Source organism: Gobius niger (genome assembly GCF_951799975.1).
Source record: "Gobius niger genome assembly, chromosome: 18".
NCBI classification, from domain to species: Eukaryota; Metazoa; Chordata; class Actinopteri; order Gobiiformes; family Gobiidae; genus Gobius; species Gobius niger.
In genome coordinates, this window is record NC_136869.1 from 19124765 (window position 1) to 19150495 (window position 25731).

At 41.2% G+C, this 25731-nt stretch overlaps 6 protein-coding genes across 11 annotated transcripts in view; 3 read left to right on the forward strand and 3 right to left on the reverse strand.

The window, feature by feature from the left end:
* Positions 1-1044: 1044 nt before the first annotated feature.
* Positions 1045-2657, reverse strand: chmp4c (charged multivesicular body protein 4C). The gene is made up of 5 exons (XM_079576417.1): positions 2402-2657; positions 1861-2038; positions 1673-1781; positions 1463-1580; positions 1045-1170 (listed from the first exon to the last, which is right to left on the reverse strand). The coding sequence occupies exons 1-5, from the start codon at positions 2628-2630 to the stop codon at positions 1109-1111; spliced, it is 696 nt and encodes a 231-aa protein (XP_079432543.1). The 5' UTR covers positions 2631-2657; the 3' UTR covers positions 1045-1108.
* Positions 2658-3058: 401 nt separating this feature from the next.
* On the forward strand, positions 3059-6116 carry zfand1 (zinc finger, AN1-type domain 1). The gene is made up of 8 exons (XM_079576478.1): positions 3059-3193; positions 3417-3459; positions 3937-3976; positions 4044-4174; positions 4255-4346; positions 4468-4586; positions 4670-4825; positions 5933-6116. Exons 1-8 carry the CDS (start codon positions 3139-3141, stop codon positions 6107-6109), a joined length of 813 nt encoding a protein of 270 aa, XP_079432604.1. The 5' UTR covers positions 3059-3138; the 3' UTR covers positions 6110-6116.
* A 519-nt stretch (positions 6117-6635) lies between these two features.
* On the forward strand, positions 6636-11125 carry maf1b (MAF1 homolog, negative regulator of RNA polymerase III b). Its single transcript, XM_079575877.1, has 8 exons — positions 6636-7148; positions 7519-7610; positions 9202-9333; positions 9415-9577; positions 9651-9772; positions 9850-9969; positions 10053-10145; positions 10219-11125. The coding sequence occupies exons 2-8, from the start codon at positions 7528-7530 to the stop codon at positions 10241-10243; spliced, it is 738 nt and encodes a 245-aa protein (XP_079432003.1). The 5' UTR covers positions 6636-7148; positions 7519-7527; the 3' UTR covers positions 10244-11125.
* Positions 11126-13120: 1995 nt separating this feature from the next.
* Positions 13121-17127, reverse strand: LOC306978087 (ADP-ribosylation factor-like protein 5B). The gene is made up of 6 exons (XM_079576549.1): positions 16710-17127; positions 15556-15616; positions 15324-15471; positions 14404-14487; positions 14070-14221; positions 13121-13232 (listed from the first exon to the last, which is right to left on the reverse strand). Exons 1-6 carry the CDS (start codon positions 16753-16755, stop codon positions 13184-13186), a joined length of 540 nt encoding a protein of 179 aa, XP_079432675.1. The 5' UTR covers positions 16756-17127; the 3' UTR covers positions 13121-13183.
* A 349-nt stretch (positions 17128-17476) lies between these two features.
* nsun6 (NOP2/Sun RNA methyltransferase 6) lies at positions 17477-21598 on the forward strand. Of its 2 annotated transcripts, none has more exons than XM_079576204.1 (11): positions 17477-17571; positions 17681-17836; positions 17923-18017; positions 18095-18201; positions 18268-18421; positions 18567-18648; positions 19048-19167; positions 19313-19463; positions 20189-20334; positions 21066-21191; positions 21269-21598. In XM_079576204.1, the coding sequence occupies exons 1-11, from the start codon at positions 17497-17499 to the stop codon at positions 21446-21448; spliced, it is 1392 nt and encodes a 463-aa protein (XP_079432330.1). In that variant the 5' UTR covers positions 17477-17496; the 3' UTR covers positions 21449-21598. The 2 variants fall into 2 exon arrangements, with proteins under 2 accessions (XP_079432330.1, XP_079432331.1); XM_079576205.1 differs by having other exon boundaries at positions 17926-18017.
* Positions 21599-21676: 78 nt separating this feature from the next.
* Positions 21677-25731, reverse strand: part of cacnb2a (calcium channel, voltage-dependent, beta 2a) — a 44186-nt gene continuing 40131 nt past the window's right edge. For all 5 annotated transcript variants that reach the window (XM_079576197.1, XM_079576201.1, XM_079576199.1 and 2 more), the window contains 2 exons: positions 24998-25180; positions 21677-24311 (listed from right to left, as the gene is read on the reverse strand). In XM_079576197.1, coding sequence (XP_079432323.1) covers positions 23526-24311; positions 24998-25180 — 969 coding nt within the window. In that variant the 3' untranslated portion in view covers positions 21677-23525. The remainder of the gene's footprint in view (positions 24312-24997; positions 25181-25731) is intronic.

Below are 25731 nucleotides of genomic sequence, written 5' to 3' on the forward strand. Positions count from 1 at the left end.
TTAATTTCGTCAACTAAAAATATTTAGCCTTAATTTTAGTCAAAGTGATGTTTTCAACGACTAAAATTGGACTAAAACTAAACTACAAGTTTTCATGAGACTAAAACTATGACTAAAATGTCCAGATATTTTAGTCGACTAAAATAAAACTACATAAAAATGAAAAGGAGAAACTAAAATCATCCAAACTTCTATTGACAGTCAAAGAGACTTCACTGCCAAAGGAGCAGCTGAGCTTTGTTCATGTGGAGCAGCTCCATGAAGCAGGACCTTGATTAAATATGATTAGAATGAATATTATTAATGCAAAGTCGACTAAATTTACTTGCAGTTTTAGATATAAGATATTTTTTGACTAAATCTCGACTAAAATTGAATTACATTTTCATCAGAAGAAAATATGTTGTCAAAATTAACACTGGTATTTATTTAATTAAAAAGTGAGATTAAAATATAGGCTATGCAGCAAAACTGCTAAAAGTTTGAATGAAAAGGAGCAGGGATCTCTGTCCCTTTACCTTCACAATCACTTTGTTATTTTGTCTCTTTTTACAATATTAATAACATAATTACAATCAAGTACATTTTGCAATGGGAGAAAGTTGAGCTCTGACTTCAGGTTACTCATGTGGCCCCTTGTCAAATTTAATTGTCCACCCCTGCTGAAACAGATTATGGTTATTTTATGAAACAGCGTTTAAGGCCTGGATGTATTTATAACATTTATAACATTGGGTTTGAGGCCCGGATGCATCAGCTGTTGATTAAAGCATGAAGAGAAGCGAACTGAGCACGTCATGAATAACTCTGGTGTTTTTCTTATAGTTTACAGATACAGACCCAAACCTCAGCGCTACAACTTTATTACAATAAAATCATATTTCCAGTTATGATTAAAACATAATTAATCTCTGTACATACAATGCAATTGCCAAATTATTTACAATATACCAAAAACTTCAAAGCATAATTGTACCTTCTGATATAGTGTGTGTGTGGGGGGGGGGGGGGGTCATACTATAGGAAAACATGTATATACAATTCCTTCACTTATTACTGCTTCCAAGTTTATAAAATAGTAGTGAAAAAGGTTTGTCCTCGGTTTCATTTAGGTTCCCCATGAAGCCAGCATACGCATGTCATTGTCTTCATCAACCTTTCTTCTGGCTGCTACAATACAAAAACAATCAATTCACAAAAAATGTTCACAAACCAGAAAAAAAACATCCTCTTGTGTTTGTATTTGTCCTTTACTCATTCAGTACGGACTAGTATCTAATCAAATTATTGTGGTCATAGTAGAACAAATATATAAACATCTATAAATGCGGCATAACTTGCTTCATGCAATTTCTCCATCTGTGAGATCAATAAAGTATCATCTTATCTTATCTTCTTCTTCTTGTACTTTTACTGTGTGTTGGTAAATAGTCTGTTTTTTTTTTTTTTTCCATATACTTACATGAACGTTGGCCATGCCGGGCAGAAGGTAGTTTGGATGAGGGCACACTGGGTAGTTCACCCATAGTGTCCTCAAGTTCCTCCTGTTCCAATTCAGCCAACTCTGCCATCAGCTCATCCTAAAACCAGTCAAGTTCACATGTTTAGTGCTTTAGTGCAACAGGCACCATAAAAACGGAATTTGTTCACAAAAAGTTGTAAAAACACAGACCTCATCATATGTTTCACCAATAGGTCCAGATATAGCATCGGTGATCTCCCTGGCAATGTCCTGTTGCTCTCCAATATCCAACATTAAGTCCTCAATATTGTTGACGTCCCTAACAACAAGAACAATAATAATAATATCACAAATACAAAGCTTTATCAGGATTAATAGCTCTTGTGCCGTTATCTTACAAGCTCTCGTGGACTTTCTTCATAGCCTTGGCAGCGTAACCCATATTCTTGAGGACTTCAGTGTTGGTGTGCGAGTTCTCCAGGGCTTCCCTCTGGAACTCAATGGTGGATAAGGTCCCATCAATCTGCTTGAGCTGCTCTTCATACCTCTTCTTCCTTTTCAGAGCCTGCAGTGCAACTAAGAGCAGAAAAACAAATGTTTAAGCCATTTTCACCATTTCAATCTTGTCCTGGATGTATGCCTATCACTGCTACAAGGGTTAGGCATTTCCAAACAATGGGCCCTCCCAAAACAGGTTTTTATTTTTACACTCACATGATTCACTACCTGGACATGTTTCCATGTTTATTTATACTAGGTCTCGGTGCTTGAATAATGTCAAAATGAGTTTTAAATAGCCAGCAGTAGGTTCATTTCAGGCCCTTATCTTTACCTACATTACATTGGTTATTAAATTACATGCAGAAAGTGTGTGTTATTTACTCTTTAAGCAGATTTTCTTTTACTTGAAACAGGTGCACTGTCAACAGGTGCACTTACCTCTCTTGTTTCTGGTGCCATGTTTCTTTGCTGTGGCGAGTTCCTGCTCTATCTTCCCCTCCAAGAAGGCTTGCTTCTTGGTCAGCATTTCCTCCGTTTCCCTGAGTTTGTGAATGGCTTCCTGGGGAGAAGGCGCTCCCTTTGACCGATGATGTTTGGACCTGGAAGAGCTCGACGAATGCGAGCTTGAACTCGAGCTCCCCTTGAATAGTTTGGAAATCTTGCTCATTTTGGCTGCGTCTCCGGGCCTGCGTTACAGAGCAAGTAAAAGCGCTGTGGCACCAGCCGTGTCAGGTATGAACTGCTGTCCTCACCTGGGTCTACAGCGGGTGTGTTGTCAGTAGACTTTCCAGCTCGACGGGCTTTATCATTCAGTTTAAACCAACCAGTGAAACACACCTTTCCTCTGTCACCTCAATGACGTAGACACCTGAAACTGCCCCTGCCCTCCCGCACCGAGATTTATTCAAAATGCCCACAAGCCAACTTTACATAAAAGAGCCATCAACAAAATAAAAATTACAGGCAGAATTTAATGTAGTTATTAAAGCTATGCCCATATATACGAAAAGCATCACCCAAACGATTATTAAAGATAGTCCTTTTATTTTGTAGTAGCAGCGGCGCATCTGACATTTCACTTCCGGTGGTCAAAGTTTGTCAACATCGCTTTTGGCTGCGGAACAGCGAAGCGCAATACTGTTTCCTTTTTATTTTAACCTGTCTAATGCTTCATCATGGCTGCATTAGATGTCGGGAAACACTGTCAATTCGAATCTTGTAATCTGAAAGGTGCGTGTCTTTTCAGTGTCTCTGTTTGCCGGCATAGTTAGCTGTAAGCGATGCATGTGTTGGTACCAGGTTTGCTAATCTAGGCTAATATTATTATGAGTTTCCCCGTAATTACTGAGTAATTAAGGTACGGGGAACTCAATGCACCTTTCTTGCTGATTGTAAAACGTTGTAGTTAATTGACAATATTTTTCAAAGCAGAATATTGCATTTTTTGTTACAGACTTTCTCCCTTTTGTGTGTGAATTCTGCGATGGCGTTTTCTGGTATGTATTACGACAATGAATAATGAAGTATTTACTCTGTTATAGTTAAAGGAGCAATGCCTGATTTCTTTTCTAGTTATGGAATGACACTTGTTTTGTCTTCCTTAAATGTATTGTAAACTGAGACATGTGTGGGGAAAACACTGTTGATCTGATTATAAAGCATTTGTATCAATTTCATGAACTTGGAGGCGAGTTTTCTAGCCTACCCTGAAAAGTGACCCTGCAAGTTGTGAAATGTGCCTATAAACATGTCCCTGTTAAGAATTGGGATGCTACAAATATGTTAGGAAGCTTAGGGATGAGTTTATACCACCACCAACATTTCAATTTAGTGGCTTCCTCTTTCATTGTTCGAAATGAAAATAATCAGGGCCTTTAATGTCACACTGTCTGTAAGAACACTGTCATTATCAGTTCACAAGTGACTGAGGCATGAACTCTTTGTGCTAAGTTATTTTTGTTTCCATTTTTCAGTCTGGAACACAGAACCAAAGACTCTCACACATGCAAGGAGGTATGCATTAGTCCTTATATAAAACATTTCTTTGGTCTGCACTTTCTACTGACAATTTCTCGTTCAGGTGGAGCCCGTGAAAAGAGAGACCCAGGCGCCAAGTGGCAGTAAAAGTTACCCGTGCTCCTTTCAGGACTGCAGAGGGAAGGAGTTGTTGCCTGTTATATGTCCACAGTGTGAAAAACATTTCTGTTTGCTGTAAGTTTTTTTCAGACCTCAGTCCAATGTGATCAACCTAAACCTTTTAAGAAATTACTGAACATAATCTTTTGCTTTAGACATCGTCATCAGAGTGATCATCAATGTGAGAAGTTAGAGGCTCCTAAACAGCGAATGGCGGCCACTAAAGAACTGGTACAAAAGATTGTAGGTGAGTTCACGGTTTGCTGTTACATGAGTTTATCAGGTGGAGTCATCAACAAATCCTGTTGTAGCTAACTGCATGTGTTGTACAAATGCCACTGTCATAATAACAGTATAATATTTAACAGAGTCAAAGGAAGGACAGAAACCTAAAGGACGCAGAGGAGCAAAGAACAGTGAGACTGCAGCCAAGGTCGCCTTAATGAAATTAAAACAACAAGCTGCAGGAGACAAGGGACTACCACAGGTACACACTTAAAATTCACTATTGTTTAAAAGTAACAGTTGTTGTTAAGATTTAAATGTTGCTATGATAACCTTGATTTCTAGACGGAGAGAACCTACTTTCAAGTTTATCTCCCTAAAGATTCAAAAGATTCCTCCAAACCCTTGTTCTTCTGTTCTAAATGGAGTGTTGGCAAGGTGGTGGATTATGCAGCCTCTCTCGCTGGCTTAAAGAATAACAATAATGTTCTGTCAGCTAAGGTACGTAAGTGCTACTGCGCAAAATGTATGGCATCTTAGGTTTAGTCTCAGAAAGTAGTAAGACAAATGTACCACGTGAGTTAAGAATGCATTTCACAGACAAACACTTGCAGCAGCTATTACCATACAGGACATAAAATACAAAGTACAGAAAGACAAGATAAGAGAAGATAGCCTTTATTGATCTCATAATGGGAGAAATTCACTTGTGACATTCAGCTTTCTGAAACACAGGGTGTGCAGAATAGACAGGAAATGTGCAAACAATTAAATTGTAAATAGAGGTGTCTTATATACAAGGACTACCAAAACTTTAAAGGGACTATACTGAGTTTAAAAATGTTAAAATTCAGTATTTTCATCCCCCTACATGTCCAAGGGGGTCACTACAGGCATAGTGCAAGTGGTTGATAAAGTGACGTAGATTCAGAGGTTATTGCACATAGTTTTGCAAAGGGGATATTGCGCATGTTACTTTACAGAAGGATAACAGATGCTGACTGTCCCTTTCTGCATAATTTTAGCAATGGAAACATTCACAGTACACCCTGATATATTACACATTAAAGCCACAATATTGCACAATGAGGTTCAGGTGATACTAAAATCTACAATCCCCCGCTCTGAAGACTCATGCCTCAAGGTCAGTGGCTCTATTTTCTTCTCTATTGTGATTTACAAAAGTTATGGGCCAAAGAATTAATTTAAAAAAGAGAGAAAATACAAACTTGTGCTGTAGATCCAAAATATGATAGGACAATATATTAAAAGCTACCATAAACACAGGAGTAAAATAAATATTTCCACCTATTACCCCCTTGTCTATATTTGAAAACTAATCATTTTTTATTGAAACGGGGAAAAATAGTGCACTGAAACATTCTTTTTATCAACCAAGCAGGGACACTATGTGATCTGATATTGTGGGTATTTTCCACAATGTTTTCCCGCTGTAATGCTGTCATTTCAAAACTGAAAGTAGAGTATTTTGAGTACTTGTATTTATTTATGTATTTATTAGGTAGTTGTATTGCCTTGTTTTTAAAAAATGTGTAAACTTGCTGTGTTTGACTAATCTTTACATGTGGTTGCTTGTCTTGTTTGCAGAAACTGCGGCTATGCCATCCATTGACTGGAGAAACCTTCCGGATGGATGATACCCTCCAATCTTTATTGACTCTTTCTGAAAAACCTCTTTACAATGGAGGAAATGTGATTTTGGAGTATTTGGAAAATGATTGTACAAGTTTAGATGATGTTTCTCAATATATCAACCTTGCATAAAAAGATAAAGTTTATAGCGCCATTGAGAGTTGTACATTTCTTTTTTACAATCTTCCCAGTTATGTTTACTGTCAGTGAAATACTAAGATCACACATAATGTTGTTATCTACCCATCCTTTTGTTTCCCTTATTCACTGTGTATTGGCTGTAGGCTATGCCAATTTTCTGCGTGAAGCTCACGTAGCCCACGTACATGCAGATCAAACTTTGGCAGTGTTTTTATTGTTTTTATTATTCGTTTTACAAAGAAATTCTTTCAGAAATCGAGCATGGATTAGATTATGTATGGCAAAACATTAAAATGCTAAACGAACAAGCTCTAACAACATCCCGATTGTTTTGTGGTTTCCATGTTCTCATCAAAGCCATTTGACATACTTTTCAAAAGGGGATGGTCTATTGAAATTTGAACCAATGATATCTGTCTAAAGTTACATTGACAGCTCTACTAGCCAATCACGAGGAAGATTAGACCCAACGGTGGGCGTGTCGGCCCGTTGCTGTATATATAGCAAAAGGGGCTGGTCTTCGTCAGACGATTCTGTTGTTTTGGACTGGTTTGATGCTTTGGTGAATCTGTCGACGAATTGCTGTTATTTTTCTCTTTTACGGTTTAGCATAGGTAGCATTTTTGCTGCTTTTTGATCGAGTCGCTGAGGAAAAGCGGCTTGATCCTACTAATCCAGAGGTCTTTGTAAAATCAGGTCGAAAGGGATGCCGCTGCAGATAGACTCCGACGTTCGCACTCAGTCTTTGGATGTCATTTCATCACATTTAATCGGACAGAGCAGTTTTTGCATAGTCTTAAAGGGTTTCAGTAAGCACCATGCTCGACCGAGTGCCTTTGTAAGATGCTTAAGTTCCTGTTAAACGCTCTGCCGTTGAAGTAAAGATCAGTTTGACCAGCTAACGGCTAATCTTAGCAAAGCGACAAAGCGGGGATATTATATTTTTTATCAACAAAGAATTGGACCAAGAGGACATTTTAACCGCTTTACGGGATTAATCTACGTGTTTTGGACGGCGCAGCTGAAATCGGTAAGTGTTGTGCAATGGGATTTTTTTTCTAAACCAGGAAGACAAATGTATTTACCCAGAAGAGTGGGGGAGGGGTGGTTGATTACACTGAGCGGAAATGCTGTTTGTGGTCGTGAAGCGCCCCCCAGCGTCGCTCTCAGTCTCTTTATTTCGATATTAATTAAAACAAAATGGTTAAAACAAAATAAAGGTTCACATTCAGAGGTATTTGTAGCGTGGACTCATTACACAAACTTGCTGCGTCGATGCTAAATTGGTCACAACAGTCCTCCATCACCAGCAACAGAGAAGTGTGCTTATGTTGTTGTTTATATGCCTAACATTTACATTCCACATTTTATTATAATATTGTTTTTTTTGTCCCTTGCAGGTCATAATCATGAAGCTTTTGGAAAACTCCAGCTTCGAGGCCTTGAGCTCCAGACTGTGCGTGGAAACGGGGGACTCCCGCATCCTTGGCAGGTGAGGGTCTTGTTTTGGAGCAACAGCTGATCACGCTGCAGTCGCATATCTGCTGTGGTGTGGGGGGCGTGTGCGCTGCTATTTCCATGCAAGAGTCAAACCCGTGCCCCCAGGTGTTGCATATCGAGACGATCTTGAAGTCAGTTGTCGCTACTTTGCAGTGCTTCTTTTGGCGGCATAGGCTTAGCTTGAGAAACGGGTTCAAGGTTATGGAAATAGTAAACTAAAGCCGAGGAGCACGCAGGAGAACCAGAGTGGAGCAATGGAAAAAGTGTAAGCCAGTACAAGAGGTGTGGCCCAGAACAGTTCCCCAATTAAGGCCAGTAGAGCAGACGTCAGTGTGTTGTGCAATATTGTGATAAGAAGGGAACAAAGTAAACCTCTGCTCAGTGCTTGTTGCGGAGCTTAATGACTAACTCCTTTACCTTGACTGACTGGTTTAGTGCCCTTGACTTATGTAAGGTTGTAAATATCACGGTTACAGTGTTGTAGTTGTTGCATAAAGCGGAGTGGGTTGGGGAGCTGAGCTGTGCAGCCTCTTAAGTGTTGGGTTAAGAGTGTGGGCACTGACACTGAGCCTGTGTTCTGGTGTTGACCTGCTGTGGTGCAGATTAGAACACACTGTGCCGTCACGTCTCCCTGTGGCCATGTAAAGGCAGCTGTGAAGTGTATCCTGTAGCTATGTTAAACAATGTAGTGCTGCAGGGGTTGGCATGACGACTGATGGTTAGGTAGTTTATTTGGTGCGAAGCCGTAGGTTTAGGCAGCAATGTCATGTGTACAAGTAAATGGTGTGAAAAAAAAGTGAAACTACTTGTTCAGCAGCCTTGTGTTTACTAGTGAATATATCAATCCAATCCAACACTATCCAAATACTCTTAAGTAAATGATAACTACAATATTTTACATTTTCAACTTTCCATTGGCTCATCATTATGGAATGCTCTATAACAATCTGGAGTACTTTGTGGGTTTGACAGCACAATCCTAAGCTCTACTCTATTTTGCTAGCGATTAATTTTCTACTTTCACAAGATTACTACACTTGTGCTAAGACTGTGTTCTTTTTAGAAAGAGCACTGTGTTGTGGGTGTAAAAGGGGGTCAATTATTTCCACTGTGATGTCCAGCCAGAGGAGCCTATATATAGATTTGGAGAGGCCAATGAGAGGTTCCTCGGCCACTAGTGTGAAGTTGCACAACCTTTGCACTTGCATAACCTCTCTGGTGGGCTGGAGCAAAATAAACATCCACACGTAACAGACATATCAGTGGTGTCTGACCCAGAAATGCGAAGCAGTGTGTGGTTGAAACCTGATCCCCGACTGGCAGTTGTGAGGTCATGAATGCCAAGGACACGGAGTACTGTGGATGTGCTGTGTATATACTGTATGGTGGACTGTAACTACATGTTCCCAGCATATTTTTATCCAGCTTTGACTGGTCAGGTCATCATGTCAGGGGGAAAACCAGACTGGAAGGGACCTCAGGGGATTGCCAGGGTGAAACTATTATTGCCAGAGAATGAAAGCAAAAGTGCAAAAAGTAAAATATATTTCTGCTTGTTTCACTTTTGTTTTTTTTGCCCACAGAATGGAGAGCTATTCTTGCAAGATGGCAGGGGACGATAAGCACATGTTCAAGCAGTTCTGCCAGGAGGGAGAGCCCCATGTCCTGGAGGCCCTGTCCCCCCCTCAGTCCACCAGCACTATCAGCCCCAGCCAGTAAGTGCCAGGATAAACTTGCTAATCCTGCCTTATCATTTCATTCACAGTAATTCCAATGATTTGTGGTACTATCTGTAGGTACGGCAAGAGCAGTGAGGATGGGGAGAACCCTCTGAGTGACAAGTGTTGCAGGAAGACTATATTCTACCTCATCACCACGCTCAACGAGTCCTTCAGACCGGACTATGACTTCAGCGCCGCGCGGGCTCATGAGTTCAGTCGCGAGCCCAGTCTCAACTGGGTCAGTAGATCGCTGTGTCTCTTGAAAATTACAACCGCCATGGCAATCTATAATGTCATGACTTTGTTTTCAGGTGGTGAACGCCGTCAACAGCAGCTTGTTCTCCGCTGTGGGAGAAGAGTTCAACTCTCTCGGACCGGAGCTGTGGAACTCCATGGATCAAGAAATCAATCTGCAGAGCTGTGACATTTACAGGTGGGTTTTCATTATATTTTACTCTACTACTTACTAAATGAGGAGCCGAAAAGTGATGGGAGTTTTTTCTTTTTTAGCTACAATCCTGATTTGGACTGTGACCCATTTGGTGAAGAAGGAAGCCTCTGGTCGTTCAACTACTTTTTCTATAATAAAAAACTGAAGAGGATTGTGTTCTTCACCTGCCGCTCCGTCAGGTTAGGACCACTTCAAAATAAATACCTACACACTGATCTTTTACAAGGAGTTGTATTTCAAATCTAAAATCCTGCGTCTACAGTGTCCTGAGTGGTTACGGCCGTGGCTCTCTGGATAATGAGCTGGACATGGAGCTTGATGATGAAGAGGAGTTGGATGGATTCACTGAGGACAGGTGAGGATGACTAGTATTTTGTCACAGCCTAATTGTAAAAGGCGTCTATGGCTAACTTTGATTTCTGCCGCAGGTTCCCCAGAGCCCTGTGTGTTTAGACTTCCCAAGATGCACCTTGGTCAAGGGATAAATGCACTCCATCTCCTACTCATCCAGTCTTGTTTTATGATTTGCTGCATCATCCAAAGCCATCGTCACACCTAAGACTTTACGCATGCCTGAAGCTTTCCACTCTTTTTGGCTCCAGTTGTGTAGCGTTGGTGGCAGTTTTTGTTCACTATAATCTTCACTGTCATTTTTTTGTTGTTTTTTTGCCTTGAATCCCAGCGACCGCACAATGGGGTATCTCTTCCAACAAGCGGGAAAAGGTTTTTGTTCAGGGGAAAGCGCAAACAAAGACTATAATCAGCAAAGATTGGAGTTCGCTCTACACCAGCATTGATGAGACATGGCGAACTTGAAAGATTTGCGCTATCGCAGCCTGCGACGTGGCTGTGCTGGGTCCATAGTAAACTGCCCTAAATTAGTGAACTGCACCTGTTTGTTCAATGTTTACTGCAATTTCTGTGCGTTGCTTTTTAAGTGTGACATTGATGTTACTGTGAGTTTTATTTAGCATTTAAGAACATCAGTACTTTGGATGCTTCCCTATATTTGTTTGTTCAGGAAGCTCCTAAACCGCAGCTTGTTACATATCGGCTATTCCCAGATGTCCCGATATTTAGTTCACTTTTATGTTTGTCAGCATTTGTTTTGTTTTGTTAATCCAAACCTTTTAATCTCAAAAGTTGTCGAGTCTTGCCTGTTTGAATAGTTGCGCGAGTAAGTGCAGTAGCTTCAGTGAATGTGTACTAGACAAAAACGTATTCTTGCTCGAAAGATCTGTTCATTTTACCCCTTTATTTCCAGTTAACAGGAATGTGAGTTTTTACCACTCTGTGCATTGAGTGGCCAGTACGTTATCAATGTGATTAAACTGATGTTTCAAACTTCATCTGGGAACTTGGATTGGAATTCACAACACACAAGCTTGGTTTTACATTTTAATAAAAACTCAGCACATGATCCAGACTTTTAAATGCACTCAATGTATGATTCCTTAAAGGGACTATAAGGAGTTTAAAAATGTTAAAATTAAGTATTTTCCTCCCCCTACATGTTCCAGCCATGTCCTAATGTGTAGAATGAGCTCAGACCTGTTCACCACAACTTCCTCTAAAATCCTATACGGTCACTCAAAAATGTGTCACTTCGGCCCGAATTGCCGTCATGCACGAGCTTAATATAGAAGGTGCAGTTACACATATGGCCTGAGGCGGCAGTAGTGAGTATAAAATGGCGAACTTGCTTCCAGCCCCTTTAAACTGAAGGTTAAAGCATAGCCAAAACCCCATTTTAGAGCTCAGTATTGTCAAAAATATTTCCAGAATATTAAACTATTGACCCACAAGCATTTCCATACAAGATGGACACCACTTCATTAAATATTTGTATTTGTTCACGATCAGATGAACCCTGTGCGGTCTTTCCATGCAAAATGAGATTGCAGAAAGAAAGCAAGGTTTCAAAGTGACCTGTGCGTACACCTGTAGTAAAGAATTCATGGGCAGATAATCACTTACCCCAGACATGCGCAACAGCTTGGTTAAGGCTGAGAATCAACATTATGACCACTGAGCGGCCAGAGAAACGTCTTTCCTTTACGTGGCACATGTTAACCGCCCGCACGTCATACAAGAGCAGCTTAAGTTGTGCACCAAAATAAGGAATCTATATGATCCCTGAAAAACATAATATCCATAAGGTTCCAATCACTATAGCAGGAGTGTCCAAACTGAAGCTGAACTGTGGACTCAGGATTCATTGCTAAGACTGGTTTTGTGGATTTAATTGCAGACTTTGACAACCAAACAGGTGGTTTTGACTGGCTCACACAAGTTGATCGGGCCTTTAGTTAATCTGCCTGCATGTCCAACAATTCCCATTGTTTGCAAGTATAACATCATATAATCTGAATAAATGTGCTGGTAGCAGGACCCATAATAAAACCTCTCTTAAATGCCTCAAAAAGAAGGACTTTGCAACAAAAGGTGATGTACTCCACTTCAAATATTTTCCATTATCTGGCCCGTGATGAAAAAAGCTTGGACACCCCTGCGCTACAGTCAAATGGATGAAATGCATTGGGACATAGCCACTTACAAAAGCACCAAAATCTTGCAATACTAAACCAGTCAGCACCAGGACTGCCCGGACAGCTTATAGAACAAAACAAAAAATAAAAACAAATAGTACAATTAAGTAAAAACATTACACAGGCATTGTATTAATATTAGCGAGTTGCAGCCAGATCATGCTTTGTTAAAGTAAATTCCATTTGCATTAGGGAGATACCAAAACATTTAAATGCAAACCACATGGCTCAATCATTTACAGGCTCCGAGTAAAGGGGGGAATTTCATCCTTACATTGTTCCATTATTGTTTTACCATTATCCTTTTACATTTATTTTTTTTGTCAAACTCAAGTGTAGCTTATGAAACTGTGTCATGTAGTAGAACCTTTAAAAGTATGAGAACTTTGAATAAAAAAACAAAACAAAAACAAAGTAGTGTAGCAAAATTAGTGTAAAAAAAAAAAATACTGCTCCAAATCATAATCCCTTTCCATGTTTACCTGAATGTGAACACACCGAGATGAAGGCAAAATAAAAGCATAAAAAGCCGCACAAAATGAGTGACGTACACTGATATGATAAAGATATGTCTGAGGTGGTAAAGGTCCGTGTCAGTTGCAGTTGAAAATCTCCTTTACAGTAAAAAATTGGCTGCTCGTTGTAACAGGCTAACCCCATTGACCTCATTGTCGTCTCATTGTAACAGGTAAACTCTGTCGAGGTTTTTGTCCTGCGTCGTCCCAAGAGACCAGGGTCCCAACGCTGTCCGTAAAAAAACATAAAAAGGAAAACAGCCGCCAAGACGAGCTGTGACGCCGTCTTGTGAGTGGTGCGGGTAGTCAGGCGATGGGTAAGAGAGATGCTATCTTAATCCCGCCCTCGAGGTCATCCACTCCAGGCCTTGGCATAAACTAAAATCAAGAAGAAGAAAAAACTAAACTTAATACAACCACATAAAAAGTGTCATGTTTCAAACAGCAAAGTCACTTCTTGAGCTCTGTTGTTATGATTTGAAGCTATGCACAGAGTCAATTGGAGTTTTTTTTTGGATTCATGTTTTAAAATCAAGATTAAGTTCCCAATCAGAAATACTAATACTCATTTTTTTTTGACATACTGTAGATCTATTTTGGAAGTGGTCTTTGTCCTGCTTTGATCTTGATCTAGGACTGGTGGTACTTGGAAGATCAAATATTTTGTGGTGTCAAAAGCTTGAGAACCGCAGAGCTAAATAACAGCACTTTTTGCACTTTCCTAATTGCAAGCATTGAAATGGCCAAGTTAAGCAAGTCTTGAAAAAGTAAATGCTGTCAATTTTTAATGCATTCGCAAAGTATTCATAAATTGCACATGGCAAGGACAGTTAAAATACTTTTCTGTGCAATAAAGGTTCAATGAAGTGAACCAGAGCAAAAACACAAACTATACAAGACCGTTTTCAAGGTTAAGGCAGGTCCACATAACAAAGTAATTGGATTGTGGCGTTTGCCTTGTTAATTTATGGTTACTATCTCAGTAGATATCTGATCCAAAACTGAAACCAAAAAGTAGCACCTCCTTTGTCGGCACAAATGAACCACGGTGGGTATTCACTTTAGAGTCGTGTTAATAAGTGGTGGTAAAATTCAACCCTCGAGGGTGTGAAGGTGTGGTGGCAATTGACTGTAGGGACAAAAGGCACTTGTTGGATGTGGCTGGTCAGGCCACATTGACGGGTAATAAAAGGCTGCAGCCAGCTTAATTCTTACCCCTCTCCAGTAAGTGCACAGCATGACTGTATGTGCCAGGGGTGGTCTTTGATGGAGCTCAGGGTGAGGTATTTAGAAATCTCCGCCGCAGACATACAGTTCTTCATATCCTGCTTGTTGGCAAATATCAACACAGCTGCTTTCCGTAGATCCTGAGATGAGGCAAAAAGAATCAAATAGATGGAACAATAAGGAACAATAAGGCCATATCCTTGGACCACAGGCATTACACAAAGGATGAAGTGGTCAAGGCTAGTCTCAAAGGAAAAAAACAAAAACAGGCCAGTATTGTATAGTCTACTTCCTCCAGTCCATAGAAAATACAAGCATTTACCTCATGAGCCAACATCCTGTAGAGCTCCTCTTTTGAAATAGCCAGCCTCTCTCTGTCTGTGCTGTCCACCACCAAAATTATGAACTGTAAAGCAAAGGAAACAGTTTAGCCATCTTTTACAAACCCATCTTTTGTGGTAAAGAAATGCATCACAGTGGGTGGGCATATCCGGACCCCGGCTTCTACAAAGGCTGCTGCTGCTGCTGCGAACGGCTATGCTAATCAGCCCTTATGAGTTGAGTGAGTGTGTGACCTTGTATGACAAAAGGACCAAAGGCTGATTCTGAGGAGATGCAGGGGACAGCAATTAAAGGCATGCAATGACCTGGGAAGAGCCGAGCTTCTATACACATGAATGGCTAAAACGGTTTACCAGCATGACTTTGGCCTCGCACATTACAGTTAAGATGCCTGTTAGCCCTTGACTTTGTAACAGCATTTAAGAGTTGTTCACTGCAGTGTAGGGCTGCATATGAGAAGAAGTTGTGATATTTGGTTGGCTTTCTTGAATGTGATAACTATTATCAGTACTTAAACATTCCAGCACATACATTCTATCAAATTTCTAGGGTGTACTATTTCAAGACAAAACAAAATAATACACACTAGGATGCCATTTCTTTACTTTTTGTAACATTTAACACTCACATAAAAGGACCCAGACACAAAGCTTCAACCAACAATGACTGAATCACCACAATCTAGTAGCTATTAGAATACAGATTGTTCTATTTCGAAACAGATGCAGCTGAACCTCTTGTTGTTCTAAGACAGGCCTTTGTGAAAGCTTGACCTCTTGACTCGGGCGGCCCCTGCTGCCGTCTGTGCTCTGAACAAACACGCCAGCTGCCAAACTGGCGGACACAGGCTGCCGGACACAACCTGCAGCTGTCCCAGTATAACATCATTGAAGCGCTCACCTCTGTGTTGGAGTAGTAGGTGTTCCAGGACGACCGGAGTGATTCTTGACCCCCTATGTCCCACATCAAGAAGTGGGTGTTTTTCACAACTATTTCCTCCACGTTGCTTCCGATGGTGGGAGATGTATGGACAACTTCGTTCATTAAGCTAAATGATTCAATAAATAATGTCAGTGCATGAGTTAAGTAAATGACAGAATAATAGGAAACTGAACCATGGGAATCAACTTACAACTGGTAAAGGATGGTAGTTTTTCCAGCATTGTCAAGTCCAACAATAATGACTTTATGCTCTGCAAAAACAAACGAAAAAATATATATATTTGATATTTGACATACTAGAAAAAACAGGACAAAGAATTGTGATCACGCTCCAAAAAAAACAGGCTTGTTTTGGTTATTCAACGACACAAAACCAGAACGACAAGCTAAACCCTTATGAATCACAGTTACTACTGTAAGCTTCGAGGGCAGCTATGGGCTCTGAGCAGAGTGTGAGCTAACAAGTACACATCAAAATCTCCCACTCCACTGCTTTGACTCTTCACTCTCCTGACTGCTCCAACTGCATACAGGGAAGGAAGTGCAGTCAAAAGGTCCACAATTCAGATCACTGTATTGGAAATGCTGGAAGATCATGGGCACGTCTAAAAGCAGCACTATTTTTCTTGTGTTGGTTTGATTTCTGTGGAAGGTTAGCAGATCTATGTCCACACAATATGAAGCAGAACCACACTCTGCTTTAACCACAACCACATCATGAGGATGCCATTGCAGTAACCTGTGGCCGTGTTACACTACACAAACAGTGTGGATTTATGCCTGCAGCCCTTTTGGGGCACGACTGTAATCTCATTAAGTAAGTGAAATTTGACACAGACAGCCATGTAATCTTGAACTAGAGAGGTGGAAATCATTCACCAACTCTCCCTTTAGGACACAGAACATAGTGTTAAGTGTGAACTGTGCTCTACAAATAAACTTGTCTTGCCCATTTCTTTTCTGTCAAAAATGGAAACCATAGAAATATGTAAATCTTGTATAAATGATCACATTCACGCATTGATAGTGACAATATTAACAAAGACACGCTGAATACGCGCTTTTAGGCTTTAGTGATTAAGGTAATTAAGTTATTACATAGCGATAAACAGCTTACCATCCTGCCATTGTGGTAGCTTAGCTATACCATACTCCCCTCAATAATGTTCAACAGCGAGACATCGCCGCGTTTTAAAGGCAAAGCCCGCACATGATCAGTAAAATAAGGCAGCATTAACCTGCTGCTGTCGAGTCCACATCGCTACAGGCATTACAGGCTCACTCCATCATCAAAGGGCTAAGCTATCCAACCCTGAGCTTTTTGACCAATTGTTATACACTCACCTTGATTGCAGAAGAAGCTCCACAGTTTGGCGAATATAAGACCCATTATATTGGTTTCGCCTCCGGTTATCTCTCTGTTGCAGCAGCAGCAGCTTCTCTTCCCCCAGTCCACACAACACTCCCAGGCTACACGACTAGCAGCATTAGCTGGATGAGCTCTTGCCTACGAAACACCTCTCCGACCTTTTCAAAACCGACTCCATGCGGCACAACAATTGCAAACTAGAGTTACAGTGAAAAACGATGCGCTTGCGGCAACACGTGGCTGTGAATGTGTTGTTTCGCGTCTCGTCTAAGATTAAAGCCCCTAACAATCCTCATCAACACAAAGGGAAAAGTGATCGGCTCTATCTCCGCTGCTGTAGTCCGTTAGGTGTTGGTGCTTTGGTGAAAAAAGCTCTTCAGCTCCACCGAACCGTCTTCCGGTTACGTGATGACGTGTGATGCTTTTCAGAGACCGAACGTGCCAAAAGTGCCAAACAAGCGAAACGTTTCACTATTTCCCCAAACAATGATAAATAATGGTGTTTTGTGAGCTCAAAACCAAATCTCCGAAGCACCTGTCCCCGTTTAAGTTGCAGGGCTTTATTGTAGTTATGTTTGGAAAGCAGATAAACTTTAATCACGTGATCAGTGATGTATGCGGAAGTATGCTCCTCTCAAAACCGACGATAAACAACCACCCAGAAGCATAACGTGGCTTGTCACTGAGCAGTTCAGGTAGTTTTATTGACAATATAGAGCATATTATAAATAAAAACTCTATTGCTTTCAGGATAATCAGAAGATGCCAGTGTTTCCAATTATTTCTCTGAAACCTGAAGTCAGAGAATACTTAAAGCGTGTGTTCCTAAACAAAGAGGTACACAAATGGATCTTACTGCTGCTGCTGTAATTTGCTGTCACAGCTTGTGTTTGTTTAACCATATCATACTTTTTCGGAGTTAATGGTGTACTCTACTCTGTCACAGTTGTTGGCTGCTGTTGGGCACCAAGAGGCGGAGCAGCGTTTTGAGAGGCTGCTCTCATGTCTCTCACATCCTCCTTCACACACGTGTGTACGGGCTAGTACACACCTGGCCCCCGTGGATGAGATCAGACAAAGGCTAAGAGAAGAACTGAAGAAGGTCAGAAGAACAGCATAAGGATATTTGATGTTTAAATGACCCAATCTGAGTGATGAATGAATGAATCTATGGTCTCTCTTTACAAGCAGCAGCTGTGTGGCTCATCAGCAGAGGTCCCTGTGGAGATCGTTCCACACCCATGCATTCCAGATGTTCTGCTTCTTCCTGTGCATGGGCCAAGGTATGCAAGGAATGCCAGAACAACATTCATAACAATAGGTCTATATAATGTGCATACCACAATTCCTGTGTTTGTAGACCTGTGCAGCAGTGCCAGTCTGAGGTGGTGGTTGGTGCTCTGTGCGGCAGTGCTGTTCTAAGAGGAGCTCATGTTTATGCCCCTGGAATTGTTGCCAGTCCCAAGTGTAAGATGATATATAATGTAAAAAAGAAGATATAAACATACATTATAGATGATTTGTCTTTTTCAGTCATGAAGGCGGGAGATGTAGTTTCTGTATTTTCTGATACTGATGGAAGGTGCACCAGAGGAGCCACTGGCTTCCAAGGACATAAAGTATTTGTGGGAAATGGTGTTGCTGAAATGGATCGCGCTGCAATCTTTTGTACTAAAGAAGCCCCCAAGTAAGTTGTTTTTATATTTACAGCATTCTCTATGAAAGATTTAACAATACTCTTGTTAAAAAAAAAATAGTGGTTTTAATATTGTAAGGAAGATAGAAAAAAACTAAACTTGACTTTATGCAATAAATTATTTTTTATTTTGCAGGGGTGTGGGGGTTCGTATGACAGAGCCACTTTACCAAAGTCCTTCATTTGATGGTGTTCTGCCCAACCTGGCATTTCTACAGGTACAGTTTAAGCTCTGTATTCATATCTATAACTGATAGAGCTGGGACAATATATTGTTTTGCAATATGCCTTTGTCGCAATACCAAGTATTGATACTTTCAATACTTTTTGAATGCAATTTTTCTTCAGGAACAGTTTCACAGCACTTTGTTAAACTGACATTTTGCTGTGGTCATGCACTTGACAGTCTTAACGCTTCAAAAAATGTCAAGTGGCATTTGGTTATAACTTTTGAACACATCTCTGTTTTCTTTTTCAAAAGTTTCACAATACTTACTTTATCGCAATACATGTCATATCGGTGACTAAGTATCGCGATACATATTGTATTGCAGTGAAAGTGGATCGTCCCAGACCTATTAACTATGTAAATGTTCAATAACTACATTATATGACAGAATCTCCCCTCTGTGGTGGTGGGCCATGTCCTTGGGCCATGTCTTGGTGAACGTGTGCTGGATATATGTGCAGCTCCCGGGGGAAAGACCTGCCACATCGCCTCTCTCATGAAGGATCAGGTATTGTCAGTTAAAAATATTGTATTAATATATATCTTTCAGAATTAAATTCAGTTCTGCCTGGTGCCTGCTGATAACACATCGATGATACTAATGACCCATTGTTCATTGATAGATATGCTGTGTCTTCTTGTCTCTTACACAGGGTGAGGTTGTGGCACTTGATAAAATTCGAAACAAGATCGATCGTGTTCGTCAAAATGCCCAGATGTTGCAGCTACAGTCAATTAAAGTGTTTTGCTTTGACGGTGTAAAGGCTGTGAGCAGTGACACAGAGAAGCTAAAGGAAACTGAAGGTAGGGTAGCCTGGCAAGCCTTCCTTTCTGCACGAATAACAGTGGGTCTGGACAAATATGGATGACAGGTTTCTGATCTGGCTGTGGCATAGCTGAACCAATCACCGCAGCGCAGTGTTGTTGTAGTCACAGAACATTTTTAGTCCAAAACAAACCAAGGGAAAGAGCCAGCAACGGTGGAAATCTTTGCGTTGGCCGTCTCTGCAGCTGCTTGCTGATAAGCTCCTAGGCAGCATTAATGTAGACTTGTGCGCTACGCCGGAGAGCAACACAGTTGGATTACAGCGCTCTGCTTGCTACACCTCTATTGTCGCGTTGCTGATTGACTTAATTCACTGACAATCTGTGCCTTTTATGACCGCCCTTTCAAAAGGCTGCGTGTCAGACTACTTCTCTGTGTAGAATAGACAGAGAAATCTAGCGAAGCCAGGCTAAAGGTATGGAGTAAAATCAGTGTTGTTGTTTTTATTCAGTATTTGTTTAATTATTTCTTCTAGTCAGAAAAGGGTGTGTGGAGGGAGCCAGCTCTATTTCCCATTTTATTTTGTGTCTCAATAATTCTTAACTAAATCACTATTGTTTCACTGATTTAAAAAATAAAAATAAATCTCAATTATTTAAACACAATATTTATTTATTTTTTACCATGAGGAAGTATGCATAGTGGGATAAAAAAAAAACCTGAATCATATGGTCATTGTTAACATTGTTTGTTCCTGTGGCAGGCCCTCCGTTCCCTCCTGAGAGCTTTGACCGAGTTTTACTGGATGCTCCATGTAGTGGGCTTGGACAAAGGCCAAACATGGCCAACACTTGGAGCCTGAAGGAGATCTGCTCATATCAACCACTTCAACGCAAGTTATTTCAAGCAGTAGGTTTCACTCAAATACCATTATTTACATAAAGCCTCATCAATAAGTAACCCGGTCTATTAGTCTAATGCCATAACATGTTTTAGTCACTAGATGGCAGTGCAAACAAGTGAGTTACAAGCAAGTGACCGCTTACTTTTTCCATTATGGGCACTTGGTGGACTGAGGGCCCCAACTTTTATTCTGTTTCTGCGATCTTGAGTAGAATAATATAATTTGAATAGTAATCCTGTACTATCTGGTATGTACATTTAATGATAAACCGGTTCAGGGGCAAATAAAGTGTCAAAGAGAAAGTCAAATTAACGCATTGAAGTTGGAAAAACACCATATAGACTGAATCAATTTACCAAATTCAAATTACAACACCCCTGCTATAGAGTGTGCTTTCTCCTTTGTAAACACGGAATGTGAATGGAAATGTGAAACATTGCTTTATAGTCTGAATAGATTAAAATTACATCCCTTAATATGACAATTGTTAAAAAGATGAATGCCATTTGCCTCTAGTATTCCTATTCTGTGGCTGGCAGTAGTGTAGGCAGAGCACATTAACCATGCTTGTGACACACAGTACTCCATTAGTGTCTACCATGACCCCCTCAAGGTTGTTCTGAATGCAAATGGTTTGAAGAAAGAACATTTTAATTGCTTTTATAAAACTGCACAAACTTGTAGTAACAACAATGAACACAGTATTTCCCATAGTAATTTCTGTTTGTAATTGCAGGCAGTGAGCTTACTGAAGAAAGGAGGAGTGTTGGTGTACAGTACTTGTACAGTGACTCTAGCGGAGAATGAGGAACAAGTAGCCTGGGCGCTCAAAACCTTCCCATGCCTAACACTTCAACCTCAGGTAAATGATCAAAACAACTATTTAGAAAGTGTATGCATTCAGTTGTGAAGATGTCTTACCGCAGTGCTCGTTCTCAGGAGCCCCACATTGGCGCAGAGGGCATGCCGGGAGCGGGTTTGTCGCCGGAGCAGCTGCGGCTTCTCCAGAGGTTCAGTCCCGAGTTGAGCTGGGAGCAAACTCAAGCTAATACTCCGCTCCCTGACAGGGCCAGCACAGACACCATTGGATTTTTTATTGCAAAGTTCCTGAAATCCTGATAAGTGAGGTGGTGCAACTGGAGTGGGGCCCTCACACAGACTGCTGACACAAACAATGGTGTTTTAATAAAAACACAGCTTTGAGGATAGTGTTGACAAAGATGCTTGCAGCAGAGTTTGCAGCATCTGCTTGTGAACAGCTGCTCTGAGAGACTGCGGGACATATAGGGATAAGCTTTCTAAACAGTCAGAGCAGCAGAGAGGGGCTGATGGGACGGGAGGGAGGGAGGGGCAGACACGTGGGGACGCAGCCGACTACAAGCTCATTGGCAAATGCAGCAAGGCCAGCGTCGCCATAACAACAGTGACGACACGGCTGCCATGACGACGGAAGATTCGGTGGATATGTGAGATGAGGAAGTGATGCGCCAGACGTATTAAACATTTAATGCCTTTTAGTTGTGGGACAAGTGGGATCTCTAATTGACACTTCAGCTGATGTATCAAATAGAATAATGCCACAGTACATCTGTTTTTCAAAACTAAATTCCTGTAAACTTTTAACTTATTTTATAAATACAAATATTGTATCATAATGGTGGTTTACTTGCTGTAATAGAACGGAAATTTTAAATTTTGTGATTTTTACATTCACACTATTAAAACATTTGGTTAATTCCACTGACTCATAAATGTTGTGCGTTTACTGAAAGTAACATTAGTTTTTAATGACTGCATATCTGAGAAAAAGCAGCTCTTGGCAGCTGTGCACCTTATATTGAAATAGCTCCTCTTTGTAGAGCTCAAGAATGAATCAGATGGAACTGGGTGTTTCTTGTTGGAGGAATCTACTGGAACTCCTCTGTGGATTTACTTGGAAACATTCATGTGTACAGAAGCAGAAGAAACTGCTTCCTGTTTTAGACTCTTCTCCTCAGTTCATGTCAATGTTGTCATGACAACCAAGAGGAAGACCGGTGAAGTACCTAATATTTTCAGCCGAGTTTAAAAGTACTATTTATAGACACGGTTGTTCTGAGGATGAGACTTCTGACACATCACATTGTCTCCATTGTATTGCTGCCAACTTTATTTATGTGACATTTTATGTACATACTAATGTACATGTACAATGTTCAAAATCTGTAATGCTACCAATATAGCATAGACATAGGTCAGGATTCTAAGTGCAAATGTCTGATAAAACAAAAACAAATTTTGTTAGTGATTTGTAATGTAAACAGATGAACCAAGTGCAGCCAAACCTGTGATTATTCAGACCTGTCAAGACTAGTCTTAACCTAACCTTCTCAATTCAATTAGAAACCTTTTTGAAGTCAAGACTTTTGAATTACCGTTTCAAATGCATCTTCAAGTTTTTGGGAGAAAGTACTGAGGAGGATTCCAAGAAATGAATATTGTTCACTGAATCACTTGGGATTAAAAGAGAATGGGACTTGAACAACATTTATTAGAAACAGGATGAGACTTAATAAAAGATTAACCAGATTTTGGAGTGGATCAGCAGTAACCTGTGACTTTGTATCAAATCGTGCCTGTTGACACTGGGAATAAGTAAAAGTGCAGAATCAACTTTATAAAGAGTCCCAGGCCCCAAAACAGCACATGTAAAAAGGACATTATTGTTGAGCTTGTATTGTCTTGTAGGAAAGACTAAGGTGCACCTCAAAGGAGGCAGATATCTGTCTGTTGATGCACAATATAAATTTAAAATAACATGTAACTGCACTTGCAGTAAAATGATCCCGAAAATACTGCGTCAAATGAAACAGCCCCTAGTAGTCTGGAGGAACAAATGATTCAAGTGGAAGCAAGCAAAACAATGCTAATCACAGACTGCACAGCTAGTGCCTTTGTGTCATGCCTTCAAACACAGGTTTAAGATGCATATTTGGGAGGATTCATGCATATCCACACATAAACATTGTCTATGCATAGATACACATACATATATTTATATTTATATTTGTATCTATGTACTCAAAACTCCTGTCATGAAAACTGCATTTACAAAGGTGTACATAAATAGGATGCTGTGGTTTCAGGGTGTAGCAGCACAATTGGACGACAAAATGGTCCCTCTGAGGAGCCCATCCTTAGTGTGTGTGGTGTTGACTCAGGGTTTTTGTCTGTTAGGGTGGATGTAGGAGTCTCTGGCCCATTCCCCTGCATCCCCCCTCTTTTTAGGGGCCACCTCCCCCTCTCGGTCCCTGTCTCTGTCGCGGTCATAGTAGTGGTGGTGGTGGTCCCGGGCGGGCCGGTGGTGATGGTGCGAGCGCTGTTTGTTGCGTTCATTATGGTCCTGCTCGCGCTCTTTGGACCTGTGGTGTCCTGTGTGTCCTGGAGCGTGCCCTGGCTCCTCCGGCCCTCGGTGATGGTGATGGTGATGATGGTGGTTGTGGTCCCGGTGCGGCACTGGCTCGTATCGCTGTTGCTGCTGAGGATGCCCCTCTCCATAATCCTCCTCCTCTTCTTCTTCCTCCTCTTCCTCGTCCTCCTCCTCCTCCTCCTCCTCCTCTTCCCGGCGGAGGAGCTGTGTCCGCTGCTCCATATAAGCAGACTCTTTGCTCTCTCGGCTCTCCCTGCTCTCGGGCGTCTCTGAGTCCAGCGTCTCCTGCCGGGACAGTCCCCTGGCACGGCCGCTGTGATGGTGGTGGTGATGGTGATTGTGGTGCTCAGTCCTGGTGGAAGACCTGTGGTGAACGTGCTGAGGCCTGCGGGACGAGGGCTCGGTCCGTAGGGGGCGCTCCTCCTCGGGTTCGTCCTCCGCATCAGCGTTGTTGTTGGGATGGTCCTGGCTCTGGTGATGGTGGTGGTGATGATGGTGGTGGTGCTGGTTGTCTTCTCTGGAGCCCTTTCTCTCCACCACGGCTTTGTCACTCCTCTGCTCAGTGACGCCCCCCTGTGGCCAGGAAAAGATCAGTTAGTACAGTGAAAAGGTAGTGCACTCACTGCAATCGCAAACAGGAGAGAGGCAGGCGCTGGAGGCAAAGGCAATGACATTTTTAAAAATGTAACTGCTGCGTTTAGTTATGTAAAATATATTTTTATTTTGTATTCATAAACCTCTGGCATTTCCTAAATGTTACCAAAAATGGCTCACGCGGGGTTCAGATTAAATGCTTTCAGATATGAGTAGAGAACCACACCACGGCAAGTCTAAATTACAAAAGCACAAGCTCACACAAACAAAAACACATGCTCCCAAAAAATCCTACTGTACCAGAAGGCGTACATAAACACTATTAAAACACTTCAGCCTTTACATTTCACTTCACACAATATCACACACTCACCACATAAATGAGTGTTGCAAGTTAAGATCAATCCTCCTCTTCTGATAGCGCTGCAATTGCTTCAGTGAAAGCCTTACAATTCCATTTGAGTTAGCATTGAATGGAGAATGTACAATGTAGCAAACAGAACTATCAATGTGGCTGTGAAAGAATATGTTGTATCTTCAATAGTTTTGGTGTCTATGATCAAACGTTTATCCATAACAAAGGCTCTCATACGTTATCTGATGTAAAACACACAGTATCGTTTTGTCTTGAACTTGCTATCTACCATCTATCCTCTGTCTAGTACCTGTAGAGCCGGGAGAGGGGCTGGGCTGGACGGCAGGGGGGCTGTGGTCACCTCCGTCAGAAGGGGGTCAGGAGGGCTAAAGCTACTGGGGTGAGTGCTTTTCCAGTAGGCCTCCAGGTAATCAGCCATGTGCTCACAAGCATCCTCCAGCTGGTTTTCATCCAGAATGATGTCAAACATTTCCTGAGATACAGAAACAGCCAGTCAGAGTCTCAGAAAAGAGGAAACCGGGTCAGGGGGAAAAAAGACTGAACTGCTCTCGTTTGGAAGCATTTCATTTATATTCAAGCTGAGGGAATAGAGCACAAGTACACCAACATTCATACCAGGAAATGCAGCAAAAGTCAACATTATGAATCAGGTTAATGGATGTATATGTGACACACACAGCCAATCGCAACCTATTATAGTAATTGGAATGTATTGAAATAGCATTTAGAGAGTGTAAATCTACACATTACCGTTAACCTCAAAAGGTATCATTGTTCCCTTGACCCCCATTGTTTAAATTTCACGATGCAAACAAAATGGTACTCTGGACACTATACAAGGAGATGATTTACTAGCAAAGCTTAAAACCAAAATTTGAATCACATAAGTCGTCCGCCCAGGGGTACTTTCCCTCATTCACCCTCATTCTTGTGTTTGAAAAATATCACTAAGCAGCTTACAGAAATGGAAGTGAAATTGAACTGGCAGGACTGACAAAGCTTCTAAAAATGTGACTTATCAGA